This window comes from Ursus arctos, unplaced genomic scaffold (genome assembly GCF_023065955.2).
Source record: "Ursus arctos isolate Adak ecotype North America unplaced genomic scaffold, UrsArc2.0 scaffold_36, whole genome shotgun sequence".
NCBI classification, from domain to species: Eukaryota; Metazoa; Chordata; class Mammalia; order Carnivora; family Ursidae; genus Ursus; species Ursus arctos.
Window position 1 is genome coordinate 14694671 of NW_026623050.1, and position 18689 is coordinate 14713359.

General features: G+C 39.6%; 1 protein-coding gene across 4 annotated transcripts in view; it reads right to left on the reverse strand.

Moving 5' to 3' along the window:
- Positions 1–15333, reverse strand: part of CEP152 (centrosomal protein 152) — a 92552-nt gene extending 77219 nt beyond the window's left edge. Inside the window, exons 1-5 of one of the 4 annotated variants that reach the window (XM_048219030.2) lie at positions 15240–15333; positions 9551–9644; positions 1228–1331; positions 932–1004; positions 573–851 (exon numbers count right to left, since the gene is read on the reverse strand). In XM_048219030.2, coding sequence (XP_048074987.1) covers positions 573–851; positions 932–1004; positions 1228–1331; positions 9551–9637 — 543 coding nt within the window. In that variant the 5' untranslated portion in view covers positions 9638–9644; positions 15240–15333. Of the gene's footprint in view, positions 1–572; positions 852–931; positions 1005–1227; positions 1332–9550; positions 9645–9882; positions 10038–15164 lie in introns of those variants that run through there. The other 3 variants (XM_057306221.1, XM_057306220.1, XM_057306218.1) reach the window with 3 other exon arrangements.
- Positions 15334–18689: the final 3356 nt, after the last annotated feature.

An 18689-nucleotide genomic window follows, 5' to 3' on the forward strand; every position in this document is an offset into this window, starting at 1 on the left:
AACTCTCTCAGGGGGAAAAGAAAAAAAAAAAAACCACCCTGTTTCTTTCCTTAACATTCATCCTGTCTACTGCTGTATCATCTCAAAACAGGTAACAGCTTTGAAGTATTCAACCTAAAATTTGTTATAAGGTGATGAGCTAGAAAATCAAGGTAACTAAATGGTGTCATCTACATCGATTTACCACTTTAAAACTATATCAAGATACCTGAACATAGCTTCTCCCTGAAGCATGGTGAAATGGTAGAAGCCAGAAGCAGCAGTAAACGAGGACGGTTATTCTTTGGCAAACTTAACTTTTACCATCTAACTGTTTCTGTAAAGCCTCTATTTTAAAATTCTAAGATCACAATTTCATTAGATTGTAAACAGAAAACAGCATGACTAATTCAGCACGAGCCTGAATAAAAGCACTCTCAGGGATTTCTGTACTTAAAGCTTACCATTGCACTTATATACATTTTTTAAATACACGAATACACATACAAGCAAATGTGCACGCACACGCGCGCGCACACACACACACACACACACACACACACAAATTCCTGAAAGTCAAGTTCTTACGATACCTGGAAACGATTCCTTTGAGGATCTGATAATTTAATTACATGGGTTGGCTGACTATTAAATTCCTGCTTCTGACCATTGATATACGGCCTAAAGTTTTCAGGAAGGTGATATAAATCTGTCTGTTCATAATTACTTGGAGGACTATAGCCACTTCCACCTTCACCTCCACCTTCTTTGGGACGGTAGCCAAGATGCTGGTCGTCATTCTTACTTGGATTGTCTTCCCAGCCGTTGCTACTTTTCTCTCCAATATATACATCCCGAATCTCATTATAGTCCTAGTAGATAACAAGAGTAAAACAACGGCACTAAGATCTACTCCCACCCTCGCCAAAGTCATTACCCACTAGATACTTACATTTACACTTTGAGATTTAGGCAGCACTTGATGCTCACGCCAGGTCATCTCCAATTGCTCAGAGCGATGTAGTCTTGAGAAAAATCAATACTTTAGATTTAGAGCCCATCACTTATTTGGAAACAGGTATCACAAAGAACCCCAAGATTTTAACATGTCTTCCCTCTAACCTTAACCGAAAATTCTAAGAATTAGTCCATAATTTTACAACCGTGTCCATTATTGCCTACAGAGAATCAAAAGAAAAAGCATTATAGAATTGCAACATATGAGGGTAAGTGATTTCAGAGCCTTACTCGCCCTCTGTGCCATCCTCACTGCAGTCGGAATAGTGGAGCTCAGGGGAGGACAGGTCATCATCCAGCATATCGTGCGGCAGATCCGTGAGCAACTGCTGCAACTGAGACAGGAAAGTAGCATCACTATCACACTTACTGAAACACGAGATGCCAAACCAAAGTTGCCTTGCAACGAATGATTTTGACTTGAGAAGTCAAAGACGTTCCTAATTTCTCCATTTAATAAATGTTTGAAATTCCACACAAATTATGTTCAGGGGAATGCATAATATCAGGATTTAGACTAGAAGCCTTTTTTTTCTACAAATGTCTTAGATTTAAATACACTTAACATTACAATAGAATTTTAAACCTTCTTTATGGAAACACAGCAAGTCATGATAATGGTACAATCACCATATTTTGTTATCATGGGGCAGACTTGAGTCTCAGAATCCTGTTCTACAAGTAATCCGTCCTTGGGGACTTGACAATCAGACATCCCCCTGGGAATCCCAGCAGCCAGCTCTACTGCGCCCAGGTGGTGAGAACAGTAGTACCAGCAGCAGCAGCAGGTGGCCCAGAAGCTCTTAAAAGCTTTAATAATGTGATAGAAACCCCTTGGAGAGTGACTAATTAACAGACTACCATCTAATTCCAACCATGAAAAGATACATGATACTCGGCTCTGGTAACACTGCTGGGTAAAAAGGGAGCTTTAAGATTGTTTACTACAGAGCACACTCTTAAAAGCGTAACTCCAAACCTGATATAAAAGCATTTGACTTCACTCTCCAGTTTTTTTCTAGATAAATCAGATCTTTAGCATTCTGCCTATAAAAACTAGATAAATTCATTTATTGTTTCAAGATAAACAGTGATTAAGAGATGAATGAATTGTCTAGTTTGTTGAATTTCAATATCTGTAAATGTCTTTCTTCAATTCCCAATATATGTTCTTAAAATTTATAGCAATCAGAAGATTCAAATATTATATTATTAAACAGATGAGGGCTGCTTATGACTTCTCTTTAAAATTAGGCACCAATTAACAAGTTGACTGAGTCCTCCACAGTACATAAATGAATCCCATAAAATTATGCAATGAGTGAATTTTATTTTATTTTTTTTAAAGATTGTATTTATTTATTTGTCAGAGAGAGAGAGAGCACAAGCAGGGGGAGCAGCAGGCAGAGGGAGAGAAAGGCTCCCTGCTAAGCAAGGAGCCCCAATGCAGAACTCGATCCTGGGATCATGACCTGAGCCAAAGGCAGACGCTTAACAAACTGAGCCACCCAGGCATCCCACAATGAGTGAATTTTAAAGATATTAAATACTCTGTAAAACCTTGGGGAAGAAAACGAGATGCTCCTTGATCTATGGCTTAGTCTATGGCAAGTTGTTTTTACCCATTTTAGGAGAAATGAAATGTAGCTATAAAATATATCTGAGTATTACATTTATAATCAAAAACCTTCTGAAAGAAAATATATATGTGAAAAGTTAAGTGAAAATATTATGGGGGCACATGGGTGGCTCAGTCAGTTAAAGGCCCAACTCCCGATCTGAGCTCAGGTCTTGATCTCAGGGTCATGCATTCAAGCCGTGAGTTGGGCTCCACAGTGGGCATGGAGCCCACTTTAAAATATATATATATTATAAGAAAGTTCTCAAAGGAATGCTCCAATTGTTAACTGGGTTTTGGAGATGTCAAATTTGGGAATGCAAATGGGGTATATGAAGAGGAAAGGGGGATACTTCCTTCATCCCACATATAGTTCTAATATTCACTGTATTTTTTTTTTAGTTTTCTCAATCCATTGTTCTTTAAAAATGAAACAAGAGAAAAATATTCTATTTCAATGAAAAGTTAGCTTCACCTCGAAATTTATTTGATATTAATATTGATAACCAAGACCTTGATTTATTGGCCACCTGCTCATGCTGGGTAATTGAAAAACCATTCTGAGAATTAGCCATATCAGAGTTGACCCAAAGATATAAAGAATAAGAAACACAAAAGAATCACTAAAAGCTAAACAGAACACATTGACATACTAGGATACTACACGTGTGTCTCAAGTGAAAGGTAGCAAAGTGATTGGACTTTCACTAAGTAAAAAACATACATGAGGTCTTTTAAAAATAGTCCAACCCGCTTTGTCTATAATTATGCATCACTCCTTTAAGGAAAAAGACTACCGCCACATATTACACAGAGGAAAATAACAAAATAAATCTCTTATACTTACATCAAGTAAGGACTCGTGTACAGAAAGAATATTCTCTTCTAAACCTTCAGTGAGGTTCACGTACATAGCCTTATAATTAAGGGAAACCTTGACAGGGACATCTGAACAATACATTTTTTCCTCTCACCTAGAAAAAGCTATAAAATAAGCAGTTCTTCTAGTTTTCTCTGTGACACCACAAAATTAACAAAATTGGCACCCACAGAGGAAAATTAGTTTGAGCATAAACTAAGTTCATCAAAATGCTTCTGGATCTACAGATGAACTTATCAACTGGCAAAATCATCCCTATGGTATTTAGTTTCTTATAAAATATTTTACATATATGCTAACATTTTGAAAGCATTTAATGCACCTTCAAAAAATTTCTCCATGAAGTTCTTTGGCATAGTTGGGCCATATTCCGTGGCTCCCATAACTCTCAGGACAGAGAGAAGCTAAATGAGGTGAGTCCTCCTAATAAGGCCATTCAGTAAAAAAATCCCACCCCCAAAGCTTCCACTCCTAGGATCAAAGTGTACCCTTCTCATATACACTGTCAAATAGATTTTGCTTTCAGTCATTGAACCTTGTGCCATAAAACACAGAATTATCAGATCAACTGAGCATGTTACCAAGTAGAGAATTTTATAAACTATAAATTTTCCTTGTTAAAGATCCACCTAGCTACGAAATAGATTCAAAGGTAAAGAGAACAATCTTTATAAATGACAATATTTAATTCCACTCATTACTTTCAAATTCATCGAACTGCTTTTTGGTCACAAATGCAATCTTTTCAGTGGGATGTTATTGTGAGTCAACTGAGTTTAATAATTAAACAGATACCTTCCCTAGGAAAAAGATCATTTGCCACTGCTAAGGCTTCTACTGAAATGCATTCTAAACCATTCCATAAACTCCTCTACCTTTACTACTTCACAGGTTTCTTCCCTAAAAAGAAAAAACTGAGGGCATTTTACTCAAAGAACTTCAACAGCGAAACACCTTGCAGTAGCCCATGCAAAACACCCAAAACCCTATGTTTATGGGGAATGTAAAACAAAGAACATGTAAATCTTTTGTTAAGGTTATCAACTTAAATTAACTAAACAGATTGTCTTCGGAGTCTATGATCTTCAATATTCATGAAAGCAAGAGTTCTCAGATTACAAACCGTATATCTTCTCCCCAGAGAAAAGTAGCAAATGGAGGAGCCAGCGTTCATATGGCTTTTGAACAGGTTACCTCATAATTATACTGAAAAGATTCTGATATTTTAAAATATAAATTATTAAATAATGCTTTCATGGATATACACCAAACACAATCTTCATTTTAACCTAAGAGCCAAGTTAAAAACCTCCTTGAAAAGGCTCAGTATGGGAACGATAAAGAGCCAAATAACTTGGCAGCCAGAGCTTTAGCTTATGAATTACATTATATGCAGAATTTTTTTAAAAATCCATTAAACTGAATTTTAGGTTAGTGGGGAAGATTGTGTCTAGATTGCCACATATCTAAAAAAGAAATATGGCAGCATTTGTTAGACAAATATCAGCTGCCCGACAAATGACACAGAACTTTAGGCCTGGAAGAACAGTGGAGCTCCTCCAAGGCAAATCTCTCCTTCTAAAAGGGAGCAAACCAAGGCCCAGAGAAGGTGAGGGACATGCCCAGGAAAGCGAGAGTTACAGCCCCAGAGCCAGCAGCAGAACCTGAATCTCTCCATTCTCACTCCAATTTTCTTCTACATGACATTTCGTTAGTCATTGGAAGACACTTCTACCTGTTGTGTACAATCAAGCTACAGCCTGCCAGAGCAATGTTTTTGTTCCCATCGTGACAGTCCCTGAAAAACACCTGTATGTTATGAGAAACATTCAAAGGTACAATCCCGATAAAGTATAAGAAATGGCTAAAGAAAAACCTCAACCATATGAATACTTAACCATTTCTTTCTTTTTCTCCAATGATGACAAGAAAATGCCACTAAATAAGTCAAATAATATAAAATGTAAACAAATACTAGCTTCATAACTCCCTCTAGTGGGGACAAAATGTCAAAATCTTTCTATAATTACATCAAACAAGGCAATTAAAAAGTAGAAGAAAGGCTATGCAATGGAAACCCTACCTCTTTAAAATACAGGATTTCAAGTTCTAATGAGTTTTACTATTCTATTAGAGAAGCACCGATATAAAAACCAAATGGACACAAATCAGCACGGCCAGGTGTGAGCTTCTCTCTGCCATCTGCTACTTAAACCACCTACTTCTCTACTCAAGATCAGTTTCCAGGCTTCAAATTGATCATTACTAAGTGAACCATCATCAGCAAGTACTATCCTGACAGCACAGATTACTAGTACTTCTGCTCCAAAATGCATACGTACATACAGAGAAGCAAGCAATAATCACAGCACTGTTTCTGGGGACACTGCAGAAAAGTACATGTATACTCCAGCAAACTGGGAGATCCCAAATGACAATCTACCTTTTTTTTGTTTTGTTTTAAGATTTTATTTATTTATGTGACAGAGAGACAGCCAGCGAGAGAGGGAACACAGCAGGGGGAGTGGGAGAGGAAGAAGCAGGCTCCCAGCGGAGGAGCCCGATGTGGGGCTCGATCCCGGAACGCCGGGATCACGCCCTGAGCCGAAGGCAGCCGCCTAACGACTGCGCTACCCAGGCACCCCGCAAATGACAATCTACCTTAAGCTGTGGGTTCACCAATAACTTTGGAGCTTGTAACCACTCCTACCACAACAATAACAACAACTATAAGTCTGTAACATACATGAAATCACAAAGCACACTGACTTAAGTGAAAAGTATTTTGAAAAATCACATTGTTATGTTACGAACGAGTTAATAAAAGAACTTCTGAATTCCTCTTCTCTAGGCCAGCTTTCCAAGTAAAAGGTTTGCCTAGAATACTTTGGGTGAGGTCTACTGTGTAGCGAAGACAACTATAACCATAAATCTCAAATGGTACAGCAAGAAAGTAGTGTGCTCCAGTAAGTCGTGAGAAATAGGAGTGACATGAATACTAAGTGATGTGACAGCATATCTCCATGGTATCATCACCCTCACTCATCTGCACCCTAATTTGCCCTGTTAACTGTGTAAAAGATGGGGTTTTGGGTGAAACACTGGGTGAGGCTGTGGGTTATACACTTCTCTGCTCTGTCTTGGCCCACAGTGGCTGAACTTTTACCATTAGACCATTTAGAACTGAGGAAATTTAGAAATGATTATATTGCCTGACTTTTCTGCAAAACTCTTATAGATTTTTTTCAAAATATGAGTCTAATCACGTGATTTGAGATTCCACTGGTCTAAATGTCCTCTGAATATTTAATTGCTTTGCTAAATGAAGTGACTATTTCCTTTTCTGAATATTAAATGCACTTTCTCCCCTCGCTCTTCAATGCAAACAATGGAGGGAACAGAAATAGAAAAGGCAAGATCATAATTATAGAGCTGCTATTGGGACGGCATGGAACTTGGAACTTGACTGTGACTTATTCACTGACTTAGGGGCAAGTGTGGACAAAATCCCAACTGACCCCAAAGCAGCAAAATTAAACTCAGCAACTGGACATTCATACCAGAAGGTCAAAATCAGGATTACTCTGCCATTTTGAGAGAGGGGATCTCACAGATCCTTAGCAGGGTGGACCGTGAGCAGATATGGCCTGCTTGGCCCTACGGTACATCCTCAGGGATACAGACATTCCTCCTACATAAGTGAATGAATACCAAGTGCTTCACTAAGTAGAGAAAGCAATATGCATTAGCCTGCTACTAATACTTATAATCCAGCTGTCAATCCCAAAGTTACAAACCAGGGAGCAGAAAAAGACCACTCTTTTCTTTACCACCCAAGGCTGTGAAATGTTCTGCTATGATAGGGTCAGACAGCCTGAAGAGGTTGAAATGGCCTCTGGATATGCAAACAAATTTAGGTTTGATTAGCCAATTTAGTGACAAAATATACATAAGCTGAATTTTATGAATAATCCTGAAATTTTGTTGGTGAAAATCTGAAACCCTCTAGCCTCTGATCTCACGTCTTCTCTTGAAGCAATTAAAGAAAAAAAGGCAAAAAACACTTTTTATTAACACAAAACATAATCATCATGTCAGAGTCAAGTTGGTTATATATTCTCTTCTTCCACTCTGCTAGAAACACTCATTCTTAGGTATTTCACTTCTTAAGAGCTCCTTTCCTTCTGGAAATTCCCTATTCTAGCTTGTAACGTATCAAGAAGTGATCCCTAGGGCTATATTCTATATACCTAGAATTAATTCCCTCTTTAACTAATGTCCCCCTTAAAACTTTCACCACACAATACATCTCTAATTAGTTCCCCCTAATACCCTACCCATCTAATATCTTTTCCAATGAAAAGTCACCTGTCAAATTATTTTTTCTTCTTCTTTAAAGTCTACTATAATTACTTAAACTGATCCCCTCAGGAATCCCAGTAGCAAAATTCCAGCAAACTATCCAAAGCCATCGGGGTCATGAAGACCTCATGCTGTGAGTTCACAAAGTAACAGAAAATCCTCACCCCCATCCTTGCCACAATTGCTGTGAAGGACCCTGTCAAAATCCGGAAACCCTGGTCAGGGTCACAGACACCAATGCCCTCAGCGACCTGGCAGAGAATTGACAAGAGCGAAGCTGGCAAGTCCACGTGAATAAGCCCATGTCGGTGTGAGAGGACCGTGGCCAGCTGGGAAGGGACAGCCACTGCTCAGATCCAGCCTGCCTGCTGCCATGTGCACATGTGGCCAGGGCTCAGGACATTTCAAGACAAGCCAGAAACTCTGGCTTGTTACATGAAATTTTCCAGTCTTTAAATATAGATTGAACTTTTAAAAACACTGCACAACCAAACAAGACAAAATGTCTATGGACAAAAGTCCACCGAGCTGCCAGTTTTCTAGCTCTACCCAAACTCTACAGCCAGCTACATGGGCAACTGACCCTATTCCTTGCTTCATGTTGATACTAATAGTCTACAGTAACAATTAAAAAGGATTGTTTTATATATTAGAAAATGGATCATATAAAGCATAGTCTCAGTACAAGAGAAGCCTATCATCCTAGGCAACCAAGAAATCTGACTCAAACTAAAAACAATCCTAATGAATTGACTTTCACCAACTGCTACTACTATTATTGCCCCATTTACTGAACGTTACTCTCGGCCAGGAATTCCATTTAACTCATCTATGTATCTGAAATATAATCTTCTCTTCTTACTCCTTTTCTCCTTTATTCACCACACAGCCTACAGTAAGATTTTTAAAACATGATCAGATATCACTTCCCTGCTTAAAATCCTACTGACTTCCCATTGCTCCTGGAATAAAATACAAACACCTTACCATGACATACAATGATTTGGCCCTAGCCCACCTTTTCGCACTGTCTCTACACTCACCCCGTAGTTACACAATCCTCACACCACAGCCTGCACAGGCTGGTCTGCAGATATACAGGGTCTCTTCCCAACTTGTGTGCTTTACACTCGTTGCATGTCTCTGCCTAGAATATTCTTCCTCGGGCTTCCGCATGGCTGTTCCTTTTCATGAGTCAAGTCCCAGCTCAGGCATTTCCTCCTCCAAAAGGCCCTCCCTCACCAGTCGCCTACCTGTTGCTTTAATTTCACTCTACTTTGTTTCCTTAGCACTTACCAGAGCTAAATTATCACCCACTCGAATTATTTTGTTCATTTGTTTACTTGCTTATTGTCTGCCTCCATAAGGATGTAAGCTACCTGAAGCAAAGAACCTTGCTGGACTTGTTCAAGGCAAAGTTCCAGGCACCTAGAAACTAGGTCTCTGCCTCCAAAGCCAACCACTACCTCCTAAATGAAAATATCTTAAAGAATCGAACCATTTACTGTGTTTTACTCTTATCTCAAAAAAGGAAGCATTCCACTCAACCACCTTTCAAAAGTTCAAATACCGATCAGGTTTTAGGGGGTGACAAAAAAAATTATAAATTCCTTCAAAATGACACAAGATGATCATTTTGATCAGGAAATAAAACTTTAAGACTGGGTTTAGAGTCTTTTCTCTGAGGACCTTACCTCTTTCTCCCTTTCATAGTCTTCTTTGTCATACTCTTCGTCTTCATTTTGTGTCTGCAGTGCCACACTGCCAAAATCTAATGACATGGTGTTCCTGTGGAAAGACAAAGACGCTTGGTTTCTAAATCTCCCGTAAAATCTCCCCAGATCAAACTACACAAGAGATGCCACACACAAAAAAAGACAACAGCGGCCAGGGAAAAGATATATGTAACTCATGCACGACAAATGGTTAGTATTCCAAATATAAAGACTATGCTTACAAATTAACTGTGATTCACAGAAAAGAGCTGTATGACAGTAACTCATAGAAAAGGAAAATGCAGGGGCACCTGGGTGGCACAGCGGTTAAGCGTCTGCCTTCGGCTCAGGGCGTGATCCGGCGTTATGGGATCGAGCCCCACATCAGGCTCCTCTTCTGTGAGCCTGCTTCTTCCTCTCCCACTCCCCCTGCTTGTGTTCCCTCTCTCGCTGGCTGTCTCTCTCTCTGTTGAATAAATAAATTTAAAAAAAAAAAAAAAAAGGAAAATGCGGGGCACCTGGGTGGCTCAGCCAGTTAAGTGTCTGCCTTGGGTCCTCTGGGCTCCCTGCTCACCCCACCCCATGCTCTCTTACTAGCTCTCTCTCTCAAATAAATAAAGTCTTAAAAAAAGAGAGAGAGAAAGAAGAAAAGAAAAATGCAAAAAGCTAATAAATCTGTGACTAGACCTTTCTCATGGTCTGGAACATATAACTTAAAACAGCAAGATTTTTGTTAACACACAAAAAATAAAATAATAACCTAGAAATATGCCAAAACAGAAATTTTAAGAATATGCTCAAAGTTTACTAATCTGGTTTATTGGATATGGTAAATGTAGTATCCTCCACAATTTGCTTCATCCTTTGAGTATCACAAATCCAAATGTCATGTTTTACAAAAAGAGAGCCACTAAATGCCAAGTTCACGATCGCCACCCGAAAACCTTTAAGATCTGGTAAACTCTGTGGGGCACACGACAAAAATATCAGTGTTAACTGTCCCACTCTTTAGCTTGATAAAATCAGGTTCTAGCAAAAAATACTCAGGAAAACCAGAAGTGAAGAGTGTGAAGCTGTACCATGTAGAGTTCCAATTCCAAAAGCAACAGCAAACGTTCTCTGCAGAATGGTTACTGCTGTGGCAGAAGCAGCAGCAGCAGCAGGAGGTGGGTTTTCAAGTACTGACAGTCAAAAGCCTGCTGATGATTTGAATTATACTTAGGAATCCACGCTCCACGGAGACTACCCAGAATTTCAAAGGTCCAAACAATTCCAACAAAAAAGTAGGCAGGCGTCATCAATTACCCAGCCTAATACTGCCTTCCATTCACTCCACTCTTCTGCATGCCAGGGAAATGCACTTTGATGTGAGCCTGGGCCACAACTCATTCACTGCACCTTTCAGGCTCTAGAATGTCATTAAATTGGAAGTGAATTAAGCAGCATAGGCCCAGGAATCCAAATACACTTTACCATGAAGAACTTAGCTCTTTCATGGTAACAGTTGAGAACTATGATGACAAACTTTTATGTAAGCCAATAGCTCAAAAGCAAAAGACATTCTACTTCATCAGACCTACACGTGTGCCTTTGATTGTATGACACCATTCCATCTGTACCACTAAGAAAAAGATGCGGCCAATTAAATTATGACACATCATTAATTTTAAACTGCAGCCTGGCTTTGTAGATATTAAAATTTGAAAAGAAAATGAGCACTTTGGAATAAGTGAAATATGGCATTACAGCCTAACACAAATATGAATTTTAATGCTGAAAATCCCCAAACATCAAGTTTTTGTTTGCTTTTCAAGGACTGAATTATGATTCTTGTCCAAACTGTAATTTGCGCTCCACCTTCTTTATCCCTCCCTCCCTGGTTGCTACACCCAGCTCATCCCTTTCAACTCATCACCTCAAACCCCTTCCATCAACAAACTCTTCCAGCTTCTGTTTCTTAGACCAGACTTGCTCCTTTCTATTTTTGTGACAGAGCTAAAAGGAGGAAGGAAAATGTGCACTTTTTCACTAAGAGGGAAAATACATAAGTTTAGGGAATCTAAACCTTGTCTCCGTCCAACAGCTATAAGAACTTTCTTGTACACCTGCATAAGTTAGAAACCTGTTACGAGCCTATAATATAGCTGAAATGGTAAGCGAAAAACACTCACACAAGCCCATGTCTCTAGGGTTTTTTCATTACCGCAAGTGAACATCAAATCTACAGAATTCAACAGATAATGAAAATATTAGTCCATTTAAATCCTGGCTCCTTAAAAGAAATTAGATTAAGTTGGACCTTAAGGACATCCCTGAATTCTCCGGGCCAAAATCATCTTTCCTGCTTCTGGTATTTACAATATTCTCTACCTCTTCCTGTATTTTATAGTTAAAGCCAGAATACGGATTTGGGTTGATTTCTCCTGTATTAGGTAAAAGAAAGGAGAGGTTTTTTTTTTCCAATCCTTCACAATTATGCCATCAATTCCTGTTGATTATTGAAAAAGAACATCAAGATTTACAACAGCCTATTGCTAAATACAGCTGTTTTAAATAAAGAGCTACTTTTTGCTCAGAGAATAGTGAATTCTTCAAGGTATTTTCATTTTTAAATGAAGAGAATGTAAAAGACCAAAGCGTATCTCTTTTGAACGGCTTTTTAATCCAAACTACGTCATTAAAGAAATCTGCAAATATCTGAAAAGACCAAAATCTCTCTAGACTAGGGAAGAAAAGATACAAATAAGTTTTCTTTCCCAAAAGTGCAAACTACTGAAGACCTTAAGAAACATTTAGGCAGAAAGAGAAATCTGATAAACTTACTATGGATAAATAGATAATTAGTATTTTAACTGAAATTTAAAATAAAAGCCAATGCTTTTCCTCAACTTATTAATCACTACTAATTACCACTGTTATCAGAGACTTTAATATTCAGAACAATAAAAGAGACTGCTTTGAAGAAAAAATAAATAGTAAGGTAGTAAACCCAGTAGCCATAAAGGAAAAACTTGACAGAAACTTAACCACAAAAAATAAAAATCTTTATATGGCTAAAGACATCACTGACAAGTCAAATATTACATATAAAAAAGATACACTAACAAAGTCCAAAGATAAAATAACGCATAAGAAAAATATTTGCAAAACACATGACAAAATCCCAATATACAACTTGCAAAAAGAAGTGAGGAAAGACAACCGAATTTAAAATGGGCAACCGACATGACAATTCATTTAAAAAAAGAAGTGTTCATGAAGAATTCGGTGTCATTTAAACACTGAAATGATTTTCAACCACTAAAAAAAAAAAGTTAACACCTAGTGGTGGCTATTTTGTAGGAACGAGATATCCTCATGAATTGCTGCTGAAATGTATGAACTGCAAAAAACCATCCTGAAAACTACCATATGAATATACTGAAAAAGAACGCTTGTCCTAGTAAAACTATTTTTTAATAAATTTGGTGATACTATAGTACTAATAGAAATAATGACATATTTCTATATTTACTGACTGATTATTAAACAATCAAGATGCCGAATAAGTGTACTGTATTTTTTTTAATAGTTAATACTTTCTTCCCAGATAAATTTTTCTGAACCTATTAATAAAGACTATGTGGGTTTTGGGGATTTGTTGTTGTTGTTAACACTCAGATCAGAAAGGCTGTCTCAGTACTCATTTTGTAGTTACTGGTTATGTTTTCTTTGCCCTCCTTGCAATGAGAAGGAAAACCAAAGAGTGTTTAGTTGGACAAAATATCAAAAACCAAAAGCACTGTTTTTGTCTCATCCAAAAACCTATAAGCTCTCTGAAGGCAGAATTAAAATGCATGTCCCCCATGTTTTGCACAAGGCAGGCACACAATAAGTATTTGTTAAATGAATGATACATTCATGCCACCCTCTAGGATTCATTACTTCAATAAAATTTTCCTCCGCATCTACTATGTGCCAGTGTATATCCTAGACGCATCTAAGACAGGATACCAGCCATGGGGAGCTCACAGTCCCTTAGAGAAACAATGATATAAATTAATAGTTACCAAGATACATTGTAATAAGTTCTGTAATAGAGGAAAGTATAACGCACAACTTAACTTTGACTATGAAGAAAGGGCAGCTGAGGGACGTTTCACGGACTTTCAGTTAGAAAGGCCATAACACTGCTGGAAGTGGTTAAGAATAAGGGCACTCATTCAGACCACCTGGGTTCAATTCTAGCTCTTCTATTTATCAGCTGTGCAAGCTTGAGGACACTGCCTCCGTTTTCTCATTAATAAAATGCGCTAAAAATAGTACCTACCTCAAAGATTGGTTATGAAGATTCACAAGACAATGAATATAAAGTGCTTAGCACTATGTACCAATCGATATACATTTTACTTTTGTTATTATTATAGCATTCTTACCTATGAATAGGGGTCTGAGGCTTACAAAAGAGGTTAAACAAAGAGCATTCAGTACCTCTAAGAAAGGTGAATATGCTGCCTGTGGGAAACCTTACTTCAACTAATGCAACCTCCTCAGGGATGAAAATGCCACCTCCTTGAAGATGCCCTCCCAATCCTGTTGCCCCAGGGAGGAGGGGAGGATTTTGCACTTTCACACTATATTGCTTATACTTTTCTTTATGGCTTCCATTTCAGCCTGTCACTCAGTTGAATGCATTTACGTATCCAGGGGGCACAAATACATTGCCATGCATTGTGAAGGATATGGTGAAATTCAGCTTAAATCAGATTCAAGTTCATGACTACATGATAAAAAAGGTTAAGTGCCACAAAGCGGATTAGTTTATAAATTATAAATGCCCTAGGAAATTCTACTTACTTGCTTACACCCTAGCTTCCCTTCTAGAATGAAAACAGCCAGAACACACTAGCCTGTTTTAGACTTGCAATAGAAGGCTTAAGAGGCTTGGTCATTTATTCAACAATTATTTATTATGCACTGTTCAAGATTACAAAGTTTAACTGCACTTGGTAGAGGAAAAGAGAATAGACATTTAAACAAATGATGACAATAATCTGTGATCAGTGCTAATGACAGCAGCTTGGACAAATCGATTCAAGGTGCCCGAAGAAGGCAGCAAGTAGAAACCCACAGGTGGAACGACAGACTAAATCAGAGGCCTTACCAAGGAACTCCGTTTGGCGTCAACTACAGCACAACAAACAGGTACCGCGAGAGCGAAGCTGTGGAGAGCCTGCACAGAGTGCCCTGGGGCTGCTGGCTTTGGCGGCCAGCGTCACATGCGCTCGGTCAACACACGTGTACAGAGCACCCACTGTGAGCCAGGCGCGGCGCCAGGGTGACCACAGCGGGGGTCCCCAGGATAGGGTCTCTGGGTTTCCCCCGCAGCCTGCAGGGGGCGAGGAGGGCTGCCCACACGTCACTTGTAGGGAGAAACTTAGGGTCTCGCTGACACTTCAAAGTCAAAGCCTGAGTCCCGCAACCCGCGGAGAGTCCACCACCACAGAATTTGAGGAGGGGGCGGGTCAGCCCTCGGGAAGCCACGACCAGAATCCCGAGGACCCCGCACCTCCTCTAACCCCAGCTCCAAGCCCAGCCCAGAAGCAAAACTCACCCGAGGCCACGGATGCTGTCACCAGAGGGAAACCCTAATCCCCGCCAAAGACAGACTTCTAACAAACCCCCTTACCGAGGACTCTAATCCGCTAGCTCCTTCCTCGTCACAACCGAACCCAGAAGCGCTGAGGCCATTGACGAGCAGCCGCCTCCTTCAATCGCCGACTAGAAGCTGGCTTGGAGGGCGGGGCCATGCCGGCTCGAGGCTGGGCGTGGAGGCGGAAGTCTCCGCCTTTCTCAAACTTGGTTGAGAATTCCACCTGCAGTTGCGAATGTATGGCTGTTTGAAAGCGGGCGCCAGAGGTGGCGGGAAGGTCCTGCTGTGCGCCCATTGGTGGATTAGTGAGCCAATTACGAAAGGGTTGACTCTAGATGGGGCGGGTTTACGGTTGCCTAGAGATGCCAAGCGCCAGGGCTTAGGCCTTTGGCGTGGATGAACCAGTCTTGTCTGGGGTCGCCTGCCCCTTCCCCCATGCCCCCCTCGCCCCGCGTTTTCCATTCCTAAACCTCAGTTCTCGGTTGCAGCCCTGAGAATCCCTCACTTGCCCCACGGAACCATTACCTAAAAGGTTTTTGCACCTGCCCTTCTGATCCTCTAAGGTGCTTCCCCATCACCTAAACAGGCTTAGATGTGGTTTTACCTTATGTTCTTTCTTACTGGGTCCTGCCTTGTTTGAATTTGTGTTTCTTTCATTACCGATGAAGTGGCACATTTTCCCACGTCTTTATTCACTACTTGAATTTCCTCGAGTGTGAATATTTGTCATTTTAGGTATCTGTTAACCCGTCCTTTAAGACAGCGCTGCCCAGTATGCACTAAAGCCCGTTCTGTATCTACCTGCCGAGCTAACAGGGTTTCAGTGAACATTAAAGAGTTGGTAGCACTAGGTTCACTTATCTTTTTAACCCTTTCCCATACATATAAGAAAACCCTTTCAGATACAGTATGGAGTAACATGGTTGTTTAAGGCTCTTCATAATTCGACTAGTTTTCTTTTGCCAACCCACCATCCCACCCCTGTGATGCCTACACTGATCCCCATAACCCTATCTGCTAACAAAGGTTACGCCACATAAGTACTCACTCAATCCATAGCAATAAGTGACTGAAATTACTGGCTGAGAAAACCGGGGATGTACTGTATGGTGACTAACATAATATAATAAAAAATCATTATTAATAAAAAAAAAAAAAAAAGAAATTACTGGCTGAGCTGCCCACGGTTCTCAGAGTGCTTTTGTTTTGCTCAAGCTCTCTTTGACCTGTATTGCCCAGTCTTCAACATAGATGAGCACCTCTTCTGAAACCTTTGATGACACACTTCCCCTACCCCCGACAGAAATGATCCTTCATACATCTGTACACAATATACATATTTTATTATGTTTCGTATTCTGTAGTTAGTTGTGGTCTGTTTTACTCAGTCCAATGTTAATATCTTGTGGTACTTACATTACTTCTTGGACATCAAGCATGCTTCATGGTCCCTGGTAGGCACTCAAAACAAATTGGTTAAATGAGTAAATAAATGAACAAATAAATGAAGGCTTCTGTGCCAGAAAATGTGAATAAAGGGCATTTAGGTAAATGGCGGTTGTTGAAACCTGAGCCAAGGCATCTGTTAGTGGGAACTAGGCTTATGTTAAGATGGAACGCTACACCAAGGATGCTAAGTGATCCGTGTTTCTTACAGAGATGAATGCATAAAAGATATAAGGGGGTGAAGCACATGAGGAGACAGTGTTTATAATCCTTTACATAGTGCTTTAGAATTTGGTGAGTTCTTCCACAAACACTAGCTCATGTAGTCCTTACAACAAACCTGTGAGGGCCTAGGACAGGTATTCATATCCCATTTTACAGCAGAAGAAACGGACAAAAAAAATTTGACTTGTCCAAGGCTACACAGCTAATGTGAGACAGAGAAAGAATTTGAGCACACCTCTTTTATCTCCAAATCCAGAGCTATTTATATTTAATATTCTATTAAGTATAAGTGAGAATTAAGCACATACATCACAAAAGATGCAAAATAAAGAATAAATCAGAGCCCCTTGCCTCTAAAAATGGATTTGGGTGAAGTTATGGGTATAATCAATGAAATTTTCTTGACTGCCTATCCTGTTTAATTCCTGGCCTAGATGCTTGAAGATAAAGTGTGAGGCAGGACCCCTCCCCTCCAGGTACCCATACTCTTTGGCAGTGCAAGATGCTTGCATAAGACACACACACACACACACACACACACACACACACACACAATAATAGTTTACTACATGCAATGTAAGAAGGGGTGATGATTCTGGGGAAAACTGAACATCTAAGAAAGGATCTATCAGACAAAGTTCTTGGAGGAAGAGGAAAAGAGAGTCAACAAGAGGATTGTTAGCATGAGTGATTGCAATGTGAAACCAGACCAGCAAAAGTAAAAGAGTCTTATATTTTTGGGGCACCTGGGTGGCTCAGTAGGTTAAGTGTCCGACTGAAATTTGGCTCATATCATGATCTCAGGGTCCTGGGATCAGAGCCTCGAGTTGGGTTCCCTGCTCAGTGGCGAGTCTGCTTGACTCCCTCTCCCTTTCCTCTCCCCCACATGCTCGTTCTCTGTCTCTCTCTCTCAAATAAATAAATCTTTTTTTAAGAAAGGATTCTTACCTTTAGAGGTAAGAGTGGAGAAGTGGGCTAGAAGGGGAGCAGCCAATAGAAGAGCTTGATGCCTGAAGAAATGGGAAAGGCATGCTACAGAGGTAAGGTATGGGGTACACAAGGAATGACCTTAATAACATCTCCAGAGAAACACAAGTAGACAGAGTCATTCTGGAGTAAAAAATAAATGTGGGGAAAGACAGAAAAACTGCCAAAGATCTTACTTGCTGCACAAGAGATTATTTCTGGAATGTTGGGTCAATATTTATCCTTCATTTTTTAAACAGGCACACCTCTGAGCTGGGAGGGATGCTACCTCTACCAGACTTGTTTACATTTCAAGGGGAAATGTCATGCTGTTGATGAGATGTTGATGAATATTCTTCCCATTCAGAACATCTATAAGGTGGAGCTAAGCCATCATTCCTCCTTTTCCTACCTTCTCTCTGGTGTCAAAGCCATCAGGTCAAAGCAAAGCCATCATGAAATAAGGAGTGTGATCCTTAAAAGAACACTGAAACTAAAGATCTAAGTTTAAGTTCCAGCTCTCCTACCCACTAGCCTTTATCCACAACAGTTTATTTAACCCCTCTGAGCCTCAAAGTTCTTATTTAAAAAGAGGAATGATAATACCTACTTTGCAGAATTGTAAAAAAGATGAAATAAGATTGTGTGAAAGAAATTCTAAAATGTAGAAATGCTATTTAACTGAGTGTTAATTAACTGAGGGAGATCAGACCATTATTTGCAGTATATTCATCTAATAATATTTTTTGAGCATCCACTTTGCACCAAGCACTATTCTAGGGGCTCATTTAATACTGACACATGGGTCAAAATGCCTGCTGAAAAGTCCCAACTGCTGAATCTACTCCT